Source organism: Ammospiza caudacuta, chromosome 22, assembly GCF_027887145.1.
Source record: "Ammospiza caudacuta isolate bAmmCau1 chromosome 22, bAmmCau1.pri, whole genome shotgun sequence".
NCBI lineage: Eukaryota > Metazoa > Chordata > Aves > Passeriformes > Passerellidae > Ammospiza > Ammospiza caudacuta.
This window is the reverse complement of record NC_080614.1, coordinates 4,418,219-4,441,116: the sequence shown is the minus strand read 5'-3', so window position 1 is coordinate 4,441,116 and position 22,898 is coordinate 4,418,219. Positions and strand designations below refer to the sequence as shown.

The 22,898-nt window shown below is 56.5% G+C and overlaps 2 protein-coding genes across 3 annotated transcripts in view; one reads left to right on the top strand and one right to left on the bottom strand.

Annotated features, from left to right (window-relative positions):
- Nucleotides 1–5,383, top strand: part of CROCC (ciliary rootlet coiled-coil, rootletin) — a 32,712-nt gene extending 27,329 nt beyond the window's left edge. Inside the window, 6 exon segments of the mRNA XM_058818538.1 lie at nt 1,194–1,376; nt 1,993–2,148; nt 2,396–2,632; nt 2,901–3,023; nt 4,280–4,390; nt 4,755–5,383. Coding sequence (XP_058674521.1) covers nt 1,194–1,376; nt 1,993–2,148; nt 2,396–2,632; nt 2,901–3,023; nt 4,280–4,390; nt 4,755–4,805 — 861 coding nt within the window. The 3' untranslated portion in view covers nt 4,806–5,383.
- A 1,606-nt stretch (nt 5,384–6,989) lies between these two features.
- On the bottom strand, nt 6,990–19,760 carry MFAP2 (microfibril associated protein 2). Of its 2 annotated transcripts, none has more exons than XM_058818618.1 (9): nt 19,698–19,760; nt 14,770–14,861; nt 10,381–10,467; nt 9,106–9,132; nt 8,910–9,011; nt 8,337–8,378; nt 8,085–8,172; nt 7,913–7,986; nt 6,990–7,186 (listed from the first exon to the last, which is right to left on the bottom strand). In XM_058818618.1, exons 2-9 carry the CDS (start codon nt 14,804–14,806, stop codon nt 7,083–7,085), a joined length of 561 nt encoding a protein of 186 aa, XP_058674601.1. In that variant the 5' UTR covers nt 14,807–14,861; nt 19,698–19,760; the 3' UTR covers nt 6,990–7,082. The 2 variants fall into 2 exon arrangements, with proteins under 2 accessions (XP_058674601.1, XP_058674603.1); XM_058818620.1 differs by having other exon boundaries at nt 8,910–8,996.
- Between the last annotated feature and the right edge of the window lie 3,138 nt (nt 19,761–22,898).

The window sequence follows — 22,898 nt, the reverse complement described above, 5'->3', positions numbered from 1 at the left end:
CGGGAACGGGGACGGAACGGGAGCGGGAACGGGAATGGGAACGGGAGCGAGAACGGGAGCGCCTGAGCGCCCTGGAGAGCGGGATGAGGGCGGCCGAGAGGGAGCGGCGGGCGGGACAGGCGCGAACGGAAACGGGAATGGGAGCGGGAACAGCAATGGGGATGGGAACGGGAACGGGGAATGGGAACGGGAGCGGGAACGGGAATGGGAGCGGGAACGGGAGTGGGAGCGCCTGAGCGCCCTGGAGAGTGGGATGCGAGCGGCCGAGAGGGAGCAGCGGGCGGGACAGGCGCGAACGGGCGGGAACGGGAACAGGAACGGGGCAGGGAACGGGGACGGGGCAGGGAACGGAACGGGAATGGGAGCGCCTGAGCGCCCTGGAGAGCGGGATGAGGGCGGCCGAGAGAGAGCGGCGGGCGGGACAGGTGCGAACAGAGCGGGAACGGGAGCGGGAACGGGAATGGGGAATGGGAATGGGGATGGGAGCGGGAACGGGAACGGGAGAGCCTGAGCGCCCTGGAGAGCGGCATGAGAGCGGCCGAGAGGGAGCGGTGGGTGGGACAGGTGCAAACGGAGCGGGAACGGGAATGGGGAATGGGAACGGGGACGAGGACGGAAACAGAAGAGCGGGAATGGGAATGGGAACGGGAGCGGGAATGGGAACGGAGACGGGAATGGGGAACGGGAACGGGAACCGAGGAGTGGGAATTGGAACGGGAATGGGACGGGAACGGGGAATGGGAACAGGAACGGGAGTGGGAACGGAACGGGAACGGGGGAACGGGGCCGGGTGAACTGGGGGGTCAGGGGAGAATGGGGCCGGGGGGAACGAGGGAGTTGGGTGGAAATGGGGGAGTCCAGCTGGAAATTGGGGGGCAGTGCAGGCAGGAATGCCATGCAATCCAGGTGGGAATGGAGGCAGTCAGGTGGGAATGTGGGATAATTCAGGTAGGAATGTAGGATAATCTAGGTGGGAATGGGGGGCAGTCCAGGGATAATCCAGGTGGGAATGTGGGATAATCCAGGTGGGAATACCAAGCAGTCCAGGCAGAAATGTTGAGCAGTCCAGGTGGGAATGCGGGATAATCCAGGTGGGAATGCCCCGTGGGGAGTGTCAGCAGCCCGGGTGGGAGCGCGGGGCAGTCCGGGTGGGCACATCCCCCAGCTCCACGCCCGCATTCCGGCGGCTGCAGGAGAAGCTGGGCGAGCTGGAGGAGGCCCGGCAGCGGCTGGAGCTGTGCGAGAGCCGCAGCGCCCGGCTGGAGCTGCAGCGGCGGGCGCTGGAGGCGGAGCTGGGCCGGGCCCGGCGGGCGCTCGCCGAGCGGGACGCGGAGGCGCGGGAGGCGCGGGAGCGAGCGGAGCAGCTCCGCACGCAGGTACCGGGATCCCGCCGGGCTCCGGGGCTCAGCTTCCTTTCCATGGATCCAGTCCCACGGTTCCCCGCTGAGCAGCCTCCCAGCGCCTCCTGAAGCACTTTCCAGTCCCACAGCTCCCACTGAACCCACTCCAGTTCCCCCAGCTCCCACTGACACCACTCCAGTTCCCACAGTCCCCCAGCTCCCACTGAACCCACTCCAGTCCCCACAGTCCCCCCAGTTTCCCCTGAGCCCTGTCCCAGTCTCACAGTTCCTATTGAACCCACTCCCAGTTCCCCCGAGTTCCCCCTGGATCCCATCCCAGTTGTCCCCAGTTCCACCAAAACCCCTCTCAGTCCCCCAGTTCCCCCCAAATCCCTTCCCTATTCCTCTGAGTTCCTCCTAAACACCCTCCCAGTCTCCCCAGTTCCCCCTGAGCCCTCTCCCAGTCTCCCCAGTTCCCCCGGTATCCCCTCCCAGTCCCCCTCAGTTCCCCCTGAGCCCTCTCCCAGTCTCCCCAGTTCCCCCGGTATCCCCTCCCAGTCTCCCCAGTTCCCCCAGTATCCGCTCCCAGTGCCCCCAGTCCCCCCAGTATCCGCTCCCAGTTCCCGACTCTCCGTTCCCGTTCCGTTCCCAGCTGGCTCACGCCGAGTCCCGCTCGGGGCCGCTGTTCCCGGTGCCGCCGGGGAGCGGCTCCAAGGGGGAGGCTCCGGCCGGCTCCGCGCTCCACGAGCGGCTCCTGCAGCTCCAGAACGCGCTGGCCGCGGGCGAGACGGACCGGAGGCTGCTCCAGGTGGGACCGGAACGGCTCCCAGTGCCCCCAGCTCCTGCCGAGCCCCTTCCCAGTCCCCTCATTCTCTGTGAGCCCCCTCCCAGCCCTCCAAGTTCTCTCTAAACCCCCTCCCACTACTCCCAGTTCCCTCTGAACCCTCCCAGTGCTCCCATTTGCCCGGTCCCTGCTGTCCCCGGATGTCCCCGGGTGTCCCAGGGATGTCCCCGGTTGTCACGGGGCTGTCCCGCTGTCCCCCCCGGTGTCGCAGGAGGGGCTGGAGGAGGCGCGGCGGGCGCTGGCGGAGGCGCGGCGGGAGAAGGGAATGCTGCGGGAGCAGCTGCGGGAGCAGCGGGAGCTGGGGATGCTGCGGGAGCCGGGAGTGCCACGGGATCTGGGAGTGCTCCGGGATCTGGGAATGCTCCGGGATCTGGGAATGCTCCGGGAGCCGGGAACGCCCTCAGAACAGGGAATGCCGCCGGAGCCCTCCCAGGACCGGCAGCAGGAGGTGAGTGGGGCTGCAGCCCAAATTCGCTGATCTTTGACCCCAGAGTCCCACACCCTTATGGGCTAATTAATTATCTAATTATCATCTCATACCTGTATCATCATATCTAATTACCTGATACTATATTAGATAATTGCCATATTAGATCTATTGCCTGTATTAGATCTATTGCCATATATATATAACTCTAATATATATTTAGGTTTATCGGTATTTTTCTATCTATTGCACTTACTTTAATAAATGTTTATCTGTGTTTGGGCAGGAGCGGGACCCTCCCGGCCCCGCACAGCTCCCGGCAGGGCCGGATCTCTGGGCGGGGCCGGATCCCCCCGCGGGCTCGGCCGAGCGGGAGCTGGAGGAGGCTCGGAAACGCATCCAGGTGCTGCGGGTGGGTCCCGGGGCCGGGGCTGAGCCCAGTCCGGGGGATGGAGCAAGGGCTGATCCATGGGATGGGGCTGGGCCTGATCCATGGGCTGGGGCTGATCCCGATACATGGGATGGAGCTGATCCCCATACATGGGATGGAGCTGATCTCGATCCATGGGATGGGGCTGATCCCGATACATGGGATGGGGCTGATCCCAATCCATGGGATGGAGCTGACTCCGATCCATGGGATGGGGCTGATCTTGATCCATGGGATGGGGCTGATCCCAATCCATGGGATGGGGCTGATCTTGATCCATGGGATGGGGCTGATCCCAATCCATGGGATGGGGCTGATCTCGATCCATGGGATGGAGCTGACTCCGATCCATGGGATGGGGCTGATCTTGATCCATGGGATGGGGCTGATCCCAATCCATGGGATGGGGCTGATCTCGATCCATCGGATGGGGCTGATCTCGATCCATCGGATGGGGCTGATCCCAATCCATGGGATGGGGCTGATCCCAATCCATGGGATGGAGCTGATCTCGATCCATGGGATGGGGCTGATCCCGATCCATGGGATGGGGCTGATCCCAATCCATGAGATGGGGCTGATCTCGATCCATGGGATGGGGCTGATCCCAATCCATGGGATGGGGCTGATCTCGATCCATGGGATGGAGCTGATCTCGATCCATGGGTTGGGGCTGCTCCTTCAGGAGCTCATCCTGCTGGGAACGAGTGTGGTGCTGGTGCTGGGATTGGGCCAGGCTCATCCCAATGGGAATGGTCCTGGTACTGGGAAGGGGCTGGGCTGGTTCCAGGGGCAGGGAGGTGTTGGCACTGGCCACACCAGGAAGGTGGTGTTGGTGCTGGTGTTGGTGCTGGTGTTGCTGTTGGTGTTGGTGTTGCTGTTGATGCTGGTGTTTGTGCTGGTGCTGGTGTTGGTGCTGGTGCTGCTCCTCCAGCACCAGCACCATGGAGGTGTTGGTGTTGATGTTGGTGTTGCTGTTGGTGCTCGTGCTGGCTCCAGGCCATTCTGGGGTGCCCGTGCAGGTAGTGCCCATCCCGGTGTGCCCGTGCCCATCCCAGGGTGCCCGTGCCCATCCCAGGGTGCCCGTGCAGGCAGTGCCCATCCCGGTGTGCCCGTGCCCATCCCAGGGTGCTGTGCCCATCCTGGGGTGCCTGTGCCCATCCTGGTGTGCCCATTCAGGCAGTGCCCATCCCGGGGTGCCCGTGCCCATCCCTGGTACCGGGCTCCGCTCCCCACAGGCTCAGGTGTCGGCGCTGGAGCTCCGGGCCCGGCCGCTCCCCGAGGATCCCGCGGAGCTGCAGCGGGAGCTGGAGCGGCTCCGGCTCGGCCGCGGCGGCCTGGAGGAGCAGGTGAGGGGACACGGGGACAGCCTGGGGGACACGGGGACACAGCGAGGGGGACACAGCCCTCAGGGACATGGGGACACAGCCTGGGGAGACACAGGGACAGCCCTGGGGGACACGGGACAGCCCCAGGGGACACAGCGTGGGGGGACACAGGGACACAGCCCATGAGACGCTGCCCGGAGGACATGGGGACAGCCCCGGGGGACACGGGGACATAGCCTGGGGACACGGCCTGGGGACACAGGGACAGCCTGGGGGACATGGGGACATGGTCCGGGGGGACACAGGGACAGCCTGGGGGACACAGGGACAGCCTGGGGGACACGGCCTGGCCCCACAGCCTCCCCTCCATCCCTTCCTCCTGCAGATCGCGCTGCTCAAGGAGCAGGAGCTGCAGCGACATCCCACCGGAACTTAGGGAATTCCAGGAATTCCGGGACATCCGCAGGGACCAGCACAGCTCCGGGATGGGGGGATCCATCCTCATCCTCATCCCCGACCCCAAAATCCACAGCAGGGACCAGCACAGCTCCGGGATGGGGGGATCCATCCTCATCCTCATCCCCATCCCTGATCCCAAAATCCGCAGCAGCTCCGCTCAGGGGTGAGGAGGATCCAGCCCCATCCCTGTGCTCCAATCCCACAGGGGTTTTTTGTCCCCTCATTCCCTTTTCTCCAGGAAAAAGCTGCACTTTTCCCACCAGCCGACCAAATTTGTCTATTTTTGATACAATCTGGGACCTCATGGATGGTTTATTCATTTTCCCGTTGCAGTTTTTAATGGAAAAATGGGGAATATTCCTTTGTTTTAGCCCCAGAAGACCCAATTGATTTATTCCCCTCCAGCCTAACATGCTCTGCCCTCACCCCATCCTAATTTCCCCCCTTTTTCTAACAAAAAAATCCCTGGATTTGTGTTTTTGAAGGATTTTTTTTAGGAACTAGCAGGGTTTTTATATGGAATTTTTAGGAGTGGGGGTTTTTACTGGTGCTCCCAAGGGTGGGAAAGCCGTGGGAAGGGAGGTGGTGGCTCTGACCATCCCCAGTCCCAGCCGGAATAAACATGGAAAATCCAAACTGGGAGTGCTGAGGGATTTTTTGGGGGAATTTGGCATTTTAAGAATGCCCAAATTTGGGTTGGGTTGAATGAGGTCCCTAAATAATAATGAATAATAAGAATAAATAGAAATAAGCAATAATTAAAACCCAATAATGACAATTAATAATGAAGGGTGAAGGAGAAGAAATCGTAATAAACAACAAATAACGATGAGGATAAAGCTGCACCCTATAGATGAGAGAGAAGCTTTGGGGGAAAATTCACCCAATAGAGAGGAAATGCACCCTATAGAGGGGAGATTCACCCTGTAGATGAAAATTTCACCCTATAGAGGGGAAATTCAACCTACAGATGAGAAATTCATCCTATAAAGGGGAAATTCACTGTGATGCCCCACCCACCACCCTTCTGTAGGGGCACAGGGCAACACCCCAAAACCAGCCCCAAACCCTCCCCAAACTCCTTTATTGTCTGTAAGTGACCCAGACCTCACCCCAAACATTTCCACACAGCTCGTCTTCCTATAGGAACTGCCCCAAACTGAGCCCCCACATCCCCCAACCACCACCCCAAAATTGACCATTTTACTCCCCAAAGTGCCCTAAACGCCCCAAATCATCCTACACCCTGTGTGCAGCACTGGGAATTGTTCAAATTGTCAGAAACCTCCCCAAAATTTGGAATAACCCCAAAGGAAGGAGCCGGGAGCCCAGAATTGGGAATAATCCCAAAGGAAGGAGCCGGGAACCCAAAACTTGGGAATAACCCCAAAGGAATGAGCTGGGAACCCAGAAATTGGGAATAATCAGGAATAACCCCAAAGGAGGGAGCCAGGAGTCCAGAATTGGGATAACTCCAAAGGAAGGAGCTAGGAGCCCAGAAATCAGCAATAACCCCAAAGGAAGGAGAAGGGAACCCAGAAATTGGGAATAATCCCAAAGAAAGGAGAAGGGAACCCAGAAATATGGAATAATCCCAAAAGAAGGAGCCAGGAGCCCAAAAATCAGGGATTAATACCAAAGGAAGGAGCTGGGAGCCCAAAAATCAGGAATAACCCCAAAGGAAGGAGAAGGGAACCCAGAAATTGGGAATAACCCCAAAGAGAGGACCCGGGAGCCCAAAAATTTGGAATAACCCCAAGGGAAGAAGCCAGGAGCCCAAAAATTTGGAATAACCTCAAAGGAAGGAGCTGGGAGTCCAAAAATCGGGAATAACCCCAAAGGAAGGAGCCAGGAGCCCAGAAATTGGGAATAATCCCAAAGAGAGGAGATGGGAACCCAGAAACGGGGAATAATACCAAAGGAAGGAGCCAGAAGCCCAGAAATTGGGAATAACACCAAAGGAAGGAGCCAGGCGTCCAGAAATTTGGAATAACCCCAAAGGAAGGAGCTGGGAGCCCAAATATCAGGAATAAACCCCAAAGGAAGGAGCCGGGAGCCGCAGGACCCCTCTGCTCTCTTCGGGACCCTCCCTTTCTCCCCCTCCCGCGGAACAGAGGAAGGCGCAGCAATAACAAACCCCCCGATTTAATTATTATGTGCACAAAGACAAGGGGAGTCCCGGCGTTGCGGGGAGCTGCTCGGTCATGCACGGGGGCTGCGGCGGCGCGGGGCGGGTCCGGAGCGGGGCCGGGGCTCAGCAGCCGCCGCAGCTGCGGGCGCACGATGCGCCCACGGTCTGGCACAGGCCGCTCGTGGCCATCACCCCGCACTTGGAGAACTTGTCCCGGCACAGGTCGGCTGAGGAGAGCGAGGGGTTATCGCGGGATAATCGGGGAAAATCCGGGAGAGCAGCGAGGGAAGCCCCCCAGCCCCACCCCACATCACGACCCCGCTGTGCTCCGGGGGTCTCGGGAGCTTTGGGAGCAGCGAGGGACCCCCGCCCCACTGGGGACAGGAGATAGGAGATAAGGGGGAGAGTGGATGGAATTTCAGGATGGGGAAAAAGCATCTCCCTGCCCATTGCCTGGAGGGAAAATCCGGTGAGCAAGAAACCGGGAGCGACCCCATCCTACATCCTGGCCCCATCCCAAAATCTCGCAGGACCAAAGCTCCCGAGACCCCCAGAGCAGGGAGAGACCCCCGCCCCATCGAGGCACACCCCGAGCCCATCCCACATCCCGACCCCACTCTACTCTGGGGATCTCGGGAGCTTTGGTCCTGCGGGATTTTCCCTCCCCGAATTACAGGGAAAATCGTGATTGGGATGGGGACGGACCCCATTTCTCGCTCGCTGGATTTTCTCACTCACCGGATTTTCCCTCCCCGGAATTTGGGGGGGAAAAACGGGATTGGGACAGGGACGGTCCCTGTTTCTCGCTTACCGGATTTTCCCTCCCCGGAATTTGGGGGAAAAACGGGATTGGGACAGGGACGGTCCCGGTTTCTCGCTTACCGGATTTTCCCTCCCCGGAATTTGGGGGAAAAACGGGATTGGGACGGGGACGGTGCCGGTTTCTCGCTCACCTCGCAGCAGCTCCTCGTGGGCGCACACGGTGCGGACGCAGATCTCCTTGTTGATGACATAAACCCGGCGGAGGCTGGAATGGTTTGGGATAGAAAGGATGGGGATGTGAAGCGGAGGGGTTCCCAAAGCCCCAGCCAGAAGGATCGGGGATGTTTCCCGCCCCTCACGCACCTGTAGAAGCAGATCTCGTTCAGGCACTGCTTGCAGGGCTTGTGCACGGAGTAGAGCCGGGTGCAGGGGTACTGCTCCTCCCGGCAGTCTGCGGCAGGGAACGGGCAATTCCCGGGAATTCCTCCTCACCCTGCCCCGATTGTCGCCTCCCCCCGCCCCGGCTGTTCCCCCGCGGTGGCACAGCCCCGCTCCCGGGGGGAACGGTGGGACCCAGGCCCAGGGAATGGGAACGGGAATGGGATCGGCACTCACCGAGCGGTCCCGGCTCCGTGGGCTCCGTCTCGGGCACCGCAGCTGAGGGGGACAGAGGGACAGAGGGACAGGGGACACGAGATAGGGGGACAGGGAACAGGGGACAGGGGAGAGGAGGACACGGGACACGGGACGGGGACAGGGAATGGGACAGGTGACAGGAGGACAGGGGACAGGGCACGGGGAGAGTGGGGCAGGGGAACAGGGAATGAAACAGGGGAACAGGGGACGGGGAAAAGGGGACAGGGGACAGGGGGACAGAGGAGAGCGGGACAGGGGGACAGGGGAGAGAGGAACAAAGGGACAGGGAACAGGGGACAGGGGGACAGGGAATGGGACAGCGGAGAGGGGACAGGGGGACAAGGGGACAGGAGATAAGGGGGACAGGGGATGAAATTTCAGGATGAGGCAGAAGCATCTCCCTGCCCCTTCCCTGGATTTTAGGTCTGGAGCACCCTTGGCACCCACCGGCTGCTCTGGGGGGCTGTGACCCACGCTGGGGGCTGTCACCCACTTTAGGGGCTGTCACCTGTCCTGGAGGGGCTGTCACCCACCTTGGGGGCTGTCACCCACCTGGGGTTGGGGCTGGCACCGTTTCCTGCTGGGATTGCTGCTGGGATTGGTACCGGAACTGCTCCTCCGGGGCTCGGGGGGTGACATCTGCAGGGAGAGACCCTGTGCAGGGACACCCCCAAATCCCCAAGTCCCCAAATCTCCAAATCCTGATCCCCCCCCCCCCCCCCCCTGCATCCCAGAGGGAAACACTCACCGTGGTAGTCGTAGTAATCCTGAATTTCTGGGGATAAAACAGAAACAGGCTGAGGGAGGGTTTGGGGAGAGAGTTCATCCCATGGGGACTGGGGGTGGGAAATGAGACCCCTGGAATTCCCTGGTGGGTCGGGAAAACTCCATCCAACCCCCCCAGGGATGAGCCTGGGCCACTTCCCACAGCTGGGGACTGGGGATGGATGAAGGTTCAAAAAATAATTGGATGAAGTTCTAATAAATAGTTGGATAAAGGTTTAATAAAGAATTGGATAAAGGGAAATAAAGAATTGGTTAGATGTTTGATAAAGTTTTGGATAAAGGGTTAATAAGGAATTGGATAAAGGGTTAATGAAGGATAAAAGTTTAAAAAGGAATTGGATAAAGGATTAATAAGAAGGAATTGATAAAGGTTTAATAAAGAATTGGATAAAGGGTTAATAAAGTATTAGATAAAGGGTTAATAAAGTATTAGATAAAGGACTAATAAAGAATTGGATAAAGGGAAATAAAGAATTGGACAGATGTTTAATAAAGATTTGGATAAAGGGTTAATAAGGAATTGGATAAAGGGATAAGAAATAAATATTAGATAAAGGGTTTATAAAGAATTGGATAAAGGGAAATAAAGAATTGGATAGATGTTTAATAAAGTATTTGATAAAGGTTTAATAAGGAATTGGATAAAGGTTAATAAAGAATTGGATAAAGGTTTAACAAGGAATTGGATAAATGTTTAATAAAGTATTCAGTAAAGGTTTAAAAAAGGTTTTGGATAAAAGGTTAATAAGGAATTGATAAAGGGTTAATAAAGAATTGGATAAAGGGTTAATAAAGAATTGGATAAATGTTTAATAAAGTATTTGATAAAAGTTTAATAAGAATTGAAAAAGATTTAATAAAGAATTGCCAGTGAGAGCAGAGGGAGGATCTGGGAAGGCTGGGAATTCCAGGGGCGGAGGAAAAGAACGGAGCACAAGAGGGATGATCAGAGGGATGGGTGTCTGTCTGTCTGGATCAGAGATATGAGTGTCTGTCTGTCCGGATCAAGTTCAGAGGGATGTGTGTCTGTCTGTCTGGATCAGAGGGGTGGGTGTCCATCTGTCCGGATCAGGTTCAGAGAGATGTGTGTCTGGTGTCTGCCTGTCTGGATCAGAGGGATGGGTGTCTGTCTGTCCAGATCAAGATCAGAGGGGTGTCTGTCTGTCTGTCTGTCTGTGTGTCTGTCTGTCCGGGAGAGGGACGGACGGGGCGGGGCGGTGCCGGCGCGGGCTCTCACCTGCCTGCTGGTCGTACTGGGAGTACTGCACTGGCTCGGGGTAGGTGATGCCCTCGAAGCGGCTGAACTGTCCCTGCACCAGGAGCGCTGCGGGACAGGGCCGGGGTCAGCGGGGCACAGCACCCCAAAAACGGGACCTGGGATTCCATGGACACCCCAAACCGGGATCTGGGATTCCCATGGACACCCCAAACCGGGATCTGGGATTCCCATGGGCACCCCAAACCGGGATCTGGGATTCCATGGACACCCCAAACTGGGATCTGGGATTCCCATGGACACCCCAAACTGGGATCTAGGATTCCCATGGACACCCCAAACCGGGATCTAGGATTCCCATGGACACCCCAAACTGGGATCTAGGATTCCCATGGACACCCCAAACTGGGATCTAGGATTCCCATGGACACCCTGAACCCAGGATTTGGGATTCTCACAGACCCCAAACCAGGATTCCCATGGACACACCAAACTGGGTCTGGGATTCCCATGGAAACACGAAACAGGGGTCTGGGATTCCCTCAGATACCCCAAACCAGGATTTGGGATCCCCATAGATAACCCAAACTGGGATCTGGGATTCCCATGGACACCCCAAACTGGGATCTGGGATTCCCATGGACACCCCAAACTGGGATCTGGGATTCCAATGAACACCCCAAAAATGGGATCTGGTATTCCCATGGACACCCCAAACTGGGATTTGGGATTCCCATGGACACCCCAAACCGGGATCTGGGATTCCCATGGACACCCCAAAAACAGGATCTGGGATTCTCACAGATAGCCCAAACCAGGATTCCCATGGACACCCCAAACCAGGATTTGGGTTCTCATGGACACCCCAACTGGGATCTGGGATTCCAACAGACACCCCTGCCCAGGATTTGGGGTTCCCACGGACACCCCCAGCCTGATCCCTGCTCCCACCATCCCCAATTCCCCCCTCTGTCCTTAGGGCCCCGCCGCCCCCGGAGAGCGGGAGAAGGGTTTGGGATGCTCAGGGATGCAGGATCAGCCCTGCCCGGGGTCCCTGGCTGACCCCAGAGGATCCCGGCAGCCACGGCCCCGCTGATCCCGGGATGCTCCAAACCCCTCCGTCCCCTGGGAGCTCATCCTGCCACGGATCCGGGGGAAAACAGCTCCAAATCCAGCGTGGAAGGGTCGGGGGGACCGGAATTCCCAGGGAGGGATTGGAATCCTGGGAGGGGATGGGAATTCCTGGGAAGGGACCAGAATCCTCGGGAAAGGATTGGAATCCATGGGAAGGGATTGGAATTCCTGGGAAAGGACCAGAATCCCCAGGAAGGGGCCGGAATCCCGGGAAGGGATTGGAATCCTGGGAGGGATGGGAATTCCTGGGAAAGGATTGGAATACCCAGAAAGGGATTGGAATCCTCAGGAAGGGTTTGGAATCCCAGGAAAGGGATGGGAATCTCCAGGAAGAGATTGGAATCCTGGGAAGGGATCAGAATCCCCAGGAAGGGATGGGAATCCCTGGGGAGGGATTTGAATCCAGGAAGGGATTGGAATCCCCAGGAAGGGACTGGAATTCTTGGGAAGGGATTAGGATCTGAGAAGGGACTGGAATCCCCAGGAAAGGATGAGAATTTCCAGGAAGGGATTGGAATCCTCAGGAAGGGATTGGAATCCCTGGGAAGGGACCAGAATCATGGGAAGGGATTGGAATCCCCAGGAAGGGATCAGAATTCTCAGGAAGGGATTGGAATCCCTGGGAAGGGATTGGAATCCTCGAGAAGGGACCAGAATCCCCCAGGGAAGGGATTGGAATCCCTGAGAAAGGATTGGAAACCCCGGGAAGGGATTGGAATCCCAGGAAGGGATTGGAATCCCCAGGAAAGGATGAGAATCCCCGGGGAGGGATCAGAATCCCCAGGAAGTGTTTGGAATCCCAGGAAGGGACCAGAATCCTGGGAAGGGATTGAAATCCAGGAAAGGGATTGGAATTCTTGGGAAGGGATGAGAATCTCCAGGAAGGGATTTGAATTCCTGGGAAGGGACTGAAATCCCTGGGAAGGGATTGGAATTCCTGGAAAGGACCAGAATCCCCGGGAAGGGATTGGAATCCTCAGGAAGGGATCAGAATTCTCAGGAAGGGTTTGGAATCCCCAGGAATGGATTGGAATCACTGGGAAGGGATGGGAATTTCTGGGAAGGGATTGGAATCCCGGGGAAGGGATCAGAATTCTCGGGAAGGGACTGGAATCCTCAGGAAGGGTTTGGAATCCCTGGGAAAGGATTGGAAACCCCGGGAAGGGTTTGGAATCCCTGGACGGGATGGGAATATCCAGGAAGACATAAGAATCTCTGGGGAGGGACTGGAATCCCAGGAAGGGACTGGAATCATTGGGAAGGGATGGGAATCCCCAGGAAAGAACCAGAATCCTCAGGAAGGGATCGGAATCCCTGGGAAGAGATTGGAATCCCAGGAAGGGACTGGAATCCCTGGGAAGGGATCAGAATCCCCAGGAAGGAGCCAGAATCCTGGGAAGGGATTGGAATACGGGAAAGGATTGGAATCCCCAGGAAAGGATTGGAATCCATGGGAAGAGATGGGAATCTCTGGGAAGGGATTGGAATCCCAGGAAAGGACCAGAATCTCTGGGAAGGGATCAGAATCCCTGGGAAGGGATCAGAATGCCCAGGAAGGGGCCGGAATCCCGGGAAGGGATTGGAATCACTGGGAAGGGACGGGAATCTCTGGGAAGGGATGAGAATCTCCGGGAAGGGATTGGCATCCTGGGAGAGGACTGGAATCCCCAGGAAGGGATCAGAATTCCCAGGAAGGGACCAGAATCCTTGGGAAAGGATTGGAATCCCCAGGAAGGGATTGGAATCACTGGGAAAGGATTGGAATCCCCGGGAATGGGGCTCAGCTCATCCCACTCTCTCTCCCTCTGCTCCATCCCTCCATGTCCCGTTCAGGATCACCCTGGGCTGGGAATGCTCTCGGGACAGGGTTTGGGTCTCCAGCCCCTTCCCTCACCCCGGGATGTTTCCCTGTGTCCCCCCTTTGTGTGCAGCCCCTTCCACCCAAACCTCCCAAACCTCTCCTGGCTCCATCCCCATCCCCTCCTGCTCGCTGCCGTCCCCTCTGCCATCCCCAGGGCTATAAACCCCATTTCCCTGGAATTTGCCCCATTTTGTGCCACCTCCACGTCCCAACTCACTTGGAGCCAGCTCAGAGCCATTCCCAGCCCTAAAAATGAGCCCAAAGTGGGATTTGGGGGAATTTTGGGGAGTAAGAGTGATGGAGCAGCCACCCAAAAACCACTGGGAGTTGTGGCCACTTCAAATGATGCTTTACTTCCAAAAATTAACACTTTGCACCCTAAAAATGCATTTTTGGAGGATTCGATCCCCACAATGAGGTTCTGGAAGGTAAAAATGAGGCTTTGGACCAAAGCATTGAGTATTTGGGTCTATAAACAAAACTTTGGCCCTAAATCAGAGGCTTTAGGCTTTCAAAACCGTACTTTGGTCCTTAAAAATGAGATTTTGGGCATTAAGATGAACTTTTAGACCTCAGAAAGAGCACTTGGGACTTGAAAATGAGGGTTTGCACCATAAAAAATGAGGTTTTCAACCACAGAATCAGAGCTTTGGGCTCCAAAAGTGAAGATTTGGGATGTAAAACTGAGGTTTAGGGATGTTAAAATGAAGGTTTTGGGACACAAAAATGAGGGTTTGGGACCTAAAAATTAGGATTTGGAGCATAAAAATGAGGTTTTGGGATGCAAAAATGAGGCTTTGGACCAAAGCATTGAGTATTTGTGTCCAGAAACAAAACTTTGGCCTCTAAATCAGAAGCTTTGGACTTTCAAAACCGAACTTTGGGCATTAAGATTAACTTTAAGACCTCGGAAAGGGCACTTGGGACTTGAAAATGAGGGTTTTGACCATAAAAAAATGAGGTTTTCAACCACAGAACCAGAGCTTTGGGCTCCAAAAGCGAAGATTTGGGATGTAAAACTGAGGTTTAGGGATGTTAATATGAGGTTTTGGGATGCAAAAATGAGGGTTTGGGACACAAAAATGAGGGTTTGGGGCACAAAAATGAGGGTTTGGGATCTAAAAATGAGGGTTTGGGGCACAAAAATGAGGGTTTGGGGCACAAAAATGAGGATTTGGAACACAAAAATGAAGTTTTGGGATGCAAAAATGAGGCTTGGGGGCACAAAAAAATTAGGTTTTTGTCCCTAGATATGGGGTTTAGATGCTGAAAATGAGCGTTTGGACCCTCCAGTTGTGTCCTGGGGTTTAAAAATGAGGAAAACGGGTAAAAGTGGATATTGAAAATGTGGATTGGGATGACCCAGACGGTGCTGGGGGCTCGGGGGTGGCACAGGGACAGGCAGGGACACTGACCTGGCAGACACAGCACCAGGAGCTCCGCCGCTCTCATCCTGCTGGAATGCCGGGACAGGGCGGGAGCGCGGCCGGGATGCAGCCGGAGGAGTCTGGGGGCAACAGAGGGAATTCAGAGGGAGGGGACACGCAGGGACACACAGGGACAGGCAGGGACAGACGGACACACAGGGACAGGCAGGGACGCACAGGGACAGGCAGGGACACACAGGGACACATAGGGACAGGCAACGACATGCAGGGACACTCAGGGATGCACAGGGACACTCAGGCACATGCAGGGACACACAGTGACATGCAGGGACATGTGGGGACACTCAGGGACACACGGGGACACGCAGGGACACGCAGGGACACGCAGGGACATGTGGGGACACTCAGGGACACGCAGGGACACACGGGGACATGCAGGGACACGCAGGGACATGTAGGCACAGACGGACACTCAGGGACACTCAGGGACACGCAGGGACACAAAGGGACACAAAGGGATGCACAGGGACATGCAGAGACAGGCAGGGACACACAGGGACATTCAGGGACACAAAGGGACACTCAGGGACAGGCAGGGACACAGGCACATGCAGGGACACACAGGGACATGCAACGACATGCAGGGACACACAGGGACATGAAGGGACACACAGGGACACTCAGGGACAGGCAGGGACACACAGGGACATGTAGGGACAGACGGACACACAGGGACACTCAGGGACACGCAGGGATGCAGAGGGACACACGGGGACACACAGGGACACTCAGGGACAGACAGGGACATGCAGGGACACTCAGGGACAGACAGGGACATGCAGGGACATGTGGGGACACTCAGGGACACGCAGGGACACATGAGGACATGCAGGGACACACAGGGACATGAAGGGACATGTAGGGACACTCAGGGACAGGCAAGGACATGTAGGGACAGACAGGGACATGTAGGGACAGACGGACACTCGGGGACACGCAGGGACACACAGGCACACTCAAGGACACGCAGGGACACTCAAGGACACGCAGGGACATAAAGGGACACACAGGGATGCACAGGGACATGTAGGGACACGCAGGGACAGACAGGGACACCCAGTACACGCAGGGACACTCAGGGACACGCAGGGAGGCACAGAGACACGCAGGGACACACAGGGACACGCAGGGACACATAGGGACACTGCCCCATCCCGGGTGTCCCCCGGAGCTGGCTCCAAAAACATCCTCCTCCTCCCAGTCCTCAGAGATGAAGAAATTTCCCCAAAAATGCTTCCCGCCCATTCCCAGGGGATTTGCAAGGACCAAACCCTGGAATGTCCCTCGGGCAGAGCAGGGAGGAGAAATCCCAGTGGGATGTGGGATCACCCCCGGGATCATTCCTGGGATGCCAGGATCCCTCCTGGGGAGTGGGGATCGCTGCCAGGATCTGGGATAATTCCCGGGATGTCAGAATGATCACTGCCAGGATCATTCCCAAGATGTTGGGATTGCTTCCAGGATCACTCCCAGGATGTCGAGATCATTCCTGGGATGTTGGGATCACTCCTGGGATCACTCCCAGGATGTTGGGATCATTCCCAGCATCACTTCAGGATGTGGGAGGAGAGGGCCAGACCCCCCTGAGTGGAAATTTTGAGCTCCTTTCCCGAGGTTTCCAATTCCTTGCGTGAGGATTTGTTTCGGGGGTTGCTGCATTTAGGGCGTCCCCTAAATCCAAAGGAATGTGGGGATTTGAGGAGAAAATCCCAGATTTTAGAGGAATCCCGTGGGCTTTGGGAGCTCAGGGAGCTCGGGAGCTTCCCGGCGTTTTCCAAGCCTGCTGCTCCCGGCGGGACGAGGGGCCAAGGCCGGGATTGCCAGGAATGCCGCAGCCCTTCCCCCATCCCCAGCCAGCTCCAGGGGGAAAACCGAGGGAAAAAGAGAAATTCTCCCCCAAAACTCCTCTGAAATCCGGGGGAAGGGGTTTGAGGATGAATCCCACCGGCATTCCCAGCGCTCGGGTGGGGGGATCCTCCCCAGGCTCTCCCGGCTCTGCTGCTGGAGGGGGAAACTGAGGCACGGGGGAGAGGAGCCCTTTGAATCTCATCCCTGCGGTGCAGGAACATCAACCCCCCGTGCTGGGAGAGCTTCCTGGAGAGATCCTGGGGGAATGGGGCTCCAGCCCCACAACAGCCGGGAAGGGTCAGTGGGACCGGGCAGAGCGGCTCTGGAGGGTGGGATCTTCCAGGGATCATCCTGCACCTTCCAGGGATCCCATCCTGCTCCGATGTGGGATCCTCCAGAGATCCCATCCTGCACCTTCCAGGGATCCCATCCTGCTCCGATGTGGGATCCTCCAGAGATCCCATCCTGCACCAGCTCCAGAGTGGGATCCTCCAGGGATCACATCCCAAACCTTCCAGGGATCCCATTCTGCACCAGTTCCAGAGTGTGGGACCCTCTAAGGATCCCATCCCACACCAGCCCAAGTGTGGGATCCTCCAGGGACCACATCCTGCACCAGATCCAGAGTGTGAGATCATCCAGGAAGCCTATCCTGAACCTTCCAGGGATCCCATCCCACACCAAATCCAGAGACTGGGATCCTCCAGGGATCCCATTCTGTATCTTCCAAGGACCCCATCCTGCTCCAATGTGGGATCCTCCAGGGATCCCATCCTGAACCTTTCAGGGATCCCATTCTACACTAGATTCAGAGTGTGGGATCTTCCAGGGATCCCATCCTGCTCCAATGTGGGATCCTCCAGAGATCCCATCCTGCACCTTCCAGGGATCACATCCTGCACCTTCCAGGGACCCCATCCTGCTCCAGTGTGGGATCCTCCAGGAATCCCATCCCGCTCCATCCCCAAGTCCCATTTCCCTGCCATCCCAGTGACTGAAGGCGCCTTCCAGGGCCCTTGCCCTGCACCAAGCTCAGCCTGTGGCACTCTCTGGGCCCTAGGTCCTCTCCAGCACCATCAGGGCACCCTCAGGACCCCGTTCTGCAGCCCCTTCCCCACAGCTCATCCCATGGGAACCTCCTCCTCCTCCTCCTCCCCAGGGCTGGAGCTGCAGGAGGTGCTGACTCCAGACCCTTCCCAGCTTTGGGAATCCATGGAGCTGGTCCCAGCTGGGCTGGATCAGCGCCCTCAGCCCTGGCTGTGGTGGGACAGGCCGTGTCTGCTCCCCACCACGGCCCAGGAGCTGTCCTGGAATGTCTGTGATTAAAGGGACTGGGATGAACTGGACCAGCGACGCCTCTGGAGGCTTTGCCAGGCTGGCAGAGCTGGGGTCCTGGACAGCACCGGATGGATGGATGGATGGATGGATGGATGGATGGATGGATGGATGATGGATGGATGGATGGATGGATGGATGGATGGATGATGGATGGATGATGGATGGATGGATGGATGATGGATGGATGGATGGATGGATGGATGGATGGATGGATGGATGGATGGATGGACGGACGGATGGATGGATGGATGGATGGATGGATGGATGGATGGATGGACGGATGGACGGATGGATGGATGGACGGATGGATGGATGGATGGATGGATGGATGGATGGATGGATGGATGGATGGATGACGGATGGATGGATGGATGGATGAATGAATGGATCGAATCCATGGATGGATGGATGGATGGATGGATGCATGGACAGACAGACGGATGGAGGGACAGACACCACCTCTGGATGGAGGGACAGACACCTCCTCTGGATACAGGGACAGACACCCCCTCTGGAGCCATCCCCTCCATCCTCCCGCCCTCCCAAGCACACCGCTCCGCAGTGCCCTCCCTGCCAGCCCCGTTTCCAGCCTGCACAGCTTCTCCCGAGCTCCAATTCCCTGAATTCCCCCCAATCTTGGCTGGAGCTCGCAGGGTTTGGCCGCGGGATGGGGACAGTCGGGTCACGTCTGCCCCGACGGCGACGCCAGCGGCTGCTCCCGACGGAGACCCCGGAGCGACGCCGACATGCCCACGACATGCCCACGACATGCCCACGACATGCCCACACATCCTCCGTTCCCCAAGGCACCGAGGAGGGGCTGAAGCCGCCCCCAGGCCCGTCCCCCCCGTCCCCGCCGGGAGGGCCCCGCTGTTCCCCCTTCCCTTCCCCAGCTCCGCTCCCTCCGTGCGGGGGTCCGGCGGCTCCGACCGCGCCAGATGTTTTTGCAACTGCACATCTGGGAACAATCAACCCCGGAGAAAGAACACCACAATCCCTTTCATTCTGCTAAACCCCACCTTCCCCCAGCATTTCCCCCCTCCCTCAGCTTTTCTTTTTTTCCCCCTATTTTCCTTTCTTTTCTTTTTCTTTTTTTCCCTTTCTTTCTTTTTCTTTTTTTTTCTTTTTTTTTTTTTTTTTTTTTTTTTTGAGCTCTCCCGTTGCCAGAGAGTGGGAGAACAAAGGGAATATTAAAAGACTCCAATTTTTAAATTTTTTTGGCCCCCGACCAGAGGTAAGGAACTTAGTGCCCCCCATCCCCGTTTTCACACATCACCTTTTCCTCGGGGACCCGTCCCCCCCCAAATAAATTGGAATAAAAGATCCATTTTCTACAATCTCTTTCCAGGATGGAAAAGAAAAAAAAAAAAAAAACCACAAAAAATCAACAAACCCACGGCTTCCTCCAGACTTTAGGATATTTTTAGACTTTTTGGAAGTGGTTAAAAATCTCCAGTAATTGTCAGGCCTCACAGAAGGGCCCCTTCCCCCCACCCGGCCGCCGCTCCTTCAGCCCCCCAAAAATCGAGGGGGGTTTGGCTTTGTGAGGTTAAAAAACCGAAAACAACTTTTCCAAGCTCTTAACCGATGGAGTTTTAAAGGTGATTTCACAAAGTCCCCAAAATGAGGGTTCAGCCCCGTTTGCTGATGTGGGGGGGTCCCCGGAATTCCTGGGAATTTTTGGGGGGTTTCCCTCGCCTGGTCCTTACCAGTGAGTGCCGGCTCTGCCCTCGCCTCGCTCTCCTCTCTCTGCTTCCCCAAAACTCTTGAAATGAGAGACAGAAAAAACAAAAAAAAAAAAAAAACCCAAAAACCCAAAAAAACCCTCCTACCTCCAGCACGGGGGATCCGCTGGGTCCTAAAGCCGCACCTGAGCCGGCCCCTTTCTCCTCCCGCGCTGCCTGGGAGGGGGAAAGCCGGGAAAACCCCCAAAATAACCCCAAAAACCACCCGTGAGAACGCCCCGCTGCCAGGGGCGCTGGGGACGGGGTGTATTGTTGGTTTTGGGTTTTTTTCCCCGGCGGGATGAGCTTTAAATCCATGGAAAAGGGAGGAGGGGGAGGATCCGGGGTTTGCGGGGCTGCAGGGAGGGAGGGAGGGATGGAAGGAGCAGCTCCGGGATTTTTTTCTGCCACCTCGTCAGCTCTTGGGGAAAAAAAAAAAATCACTGCACCCCCAAAATTGGGATGCTGGGATCACGGGATCCAGGGGAGGATCCCGATTCCCCCCCAGCGGCGAGGATGCTGCGACCCCGAGGGGGATTTGTCCCGGGACGGGGCGGGAAAAGGACCCAGATCACCCAAATCCCGCTTTCCACACCCGGGGCGGGAAAAGGTCCCAGATCATCCAAATCTCCCTTTCCACACCAGACGGGGCAGGAAAAGGACCCAAATCACCCAAATCCCGCTTTCCACATCAGACGGGGCAGGAAAAGGTCTCAGATCACCCAAATCCCACTCTCCCCATCCGGGACGGGGCTGGAAAAGGTCCCAAATCATCCAAATCCCACTTTCCCCACCAGAGGGGTTGGGAAAAGATCCCAAATCACCCAAATCCCGCTTTCCCCACTCGGGACGGGGATGGAAAAGGTCCCAAATCACCCAAATCCCGCTTTCCCCGCCCGGGACGGGAAAAGGACCCAAATCACCCAAATCCCACTTTCCCCACAAGATGGGGCTTGAAAAAGTCCCAGATCACCCAAATCCCGTTTTCCCCACCAGACAGGTCGGAAAAAGGTCCCAGATAACCCAAATCCCACTCTCCCCATCTGGGACAGGTCAAGAAAAGGTCCCAAATCACCCAAATCCCACTTTCCTCACCCGGGATGGGGCTGGAAAAGGACCCAGATCACCCAAATCCCGCTCTGCAGCCCCCGGGCCCCCTTTCCCCGCTCCTGCAGGAGGATCCCGGTGGGATCAGGATGATCCCAAACCCCCTGAGCTCGGCAGGGACACAGAGCCAGAGCTGGGGGTGAATGCTGCGGGTTTGGGGTGAAAAATTCAGGAAAGGAGCAAAGGGAGGGCACTGGGGTGGAGAGAGGAGGTGTCTGGAGATGGGGTGGGGTGGGCAGAGGAGATTTTCTCCCGTGGGATTGGATTCCCAGCAGCCCACGCTGGGTTGTGCCGAGGGCTGAGCACCGGGACAGGCTCGGAGAGGTGCAAAATGGAAGAAAGAAGGGATTTTCAGAGCAGGATGAGAGGTAGATGGGGCTGGAAGGTGCTTCCATCTCCTCTCCTCTGGTTTTCCAGGATGAAGGATGGGTAAAACCCACCTAAAGGACCCCAAAAGCACACAAAGGATCCCCAAACCACCAAAAGGATCCCTAAAACCACCCAAAGGATCCCAAAACCACCTCAATTTCCAGGATGAAGGATGGGTAAAACTACACAAAGGACCCCAAAACATCTCGATGAAGGAGGGGTAAAACCACCCTCAGGGCCCCAAAACCTCAGTTTCCAGGCTAAAGGATGGGTAAAAATCACCCAAAGGACCCCAAAATCACCCAAAGGACCCCAAACCACTCCAGCTGCCAGGATAAAACACTTCGATGATGAATGAGTAAAACCACATAAAGGACCCCAAAATACCTCAGTTTCCAGGCTGAGGAATGGGTAAAACCACCCAAAGGACCCCAAAATACCTCAGTTTCCAGGCTGAGGAATGGGTAAAACCACCCAAAGGACCCCAAAACCACCCAAAGGATCCCCCAAACCACCCAAAGGACCCCAAAACACCTCAATTTCCAGGCTGAATGATGGATAAAACTACTCAAAGGATCCCCAAAACACCCCAGTTGCCAGGCTGAGGAATGGGTAAAATCACCCAAAGGACCCCAAAACCACACAAAGGATCCCTAAAACCACCCAAAGGAGCCCAAAACCACCACAATTTCCAGGCTAAAGGACAGGTAAAACCACCCAAAGGACCACAAAACACCTCAATTTCCAGGCTGAGGGATGGGTAAAACCACACAAAGGATCCCAAAATCACTCCAGCTGCCAGGCTGAGGAAATGGTAAAACCACACAATGGATCCCTAAAACCACACAAAGGATTCCCAAAACCACCTCAGTTTCCAGGATGAAGGATGGGTAAAACCACCCTCAGGACCCCAAAACCACCTCATCCTACAAAGTGAAGGATGGGTACCCAAAGGACCCCAAAACACTTAGATGAAGGATGAGTAAAACCACCCTCAGGACCCCAAAACACCTCAGTTTCCAGGCTAAAGGATGGATAAAACCACACAAAGGATCCCTAAAACCACCCAAAGGACCCCAAAACCACCCCAGCTGCTCCCACCGAGCTTCTGCCAGCTCCCAAGTGCAGCCCTATCCCCATCCCAGCTCCTGTCCATAATTAAATGAACTTTCCCACCCCCAGGCCGGGAACACCCTCCCATTCCATCCAAGCCAAACACCCCGGAGCGCTCGGAAATTCCAACGGGAAGCGGCTCCGGGTGCCTCTGCCTTGGCTGCTGCCAGGAAAGGGCAGAACTCCCGAGGGCTCGGAGCTGGGAAGGTTTTTCCAGGCTCGGGAAAGCGGCGTTAACAACCGCAGCCTTGGCTGGGCCCTCAGGAAATCAGGAAACCTCTTACCTCTGCTTGTGCCTCATTTCCTGACCTAATCCCAGCTCCCCAGGGCAGGGAGGCGCCGCCGGAGCTCAGAGGGGGTTCAGATTTTCCATGGAAGAGAATTCCTGCAGGAAGCAGCCCTGGAAAAGCCCAGGAGGGGCTGGAGCAGCACAAACCCTCGGGGAGCTGCTCCATCCCTGTGGGATGCGGCGTTTCTGCCTCCCTCGGCTTTTCCTCGGTGGAAGGAGAGAGGTTTTGGAGTCTCAGCCAGGACACCTGGGCTTTTCCAGCGGTTATTGTTATTTTCTAGGAAATTCCAGCTGGAGAGAGGTTGTCC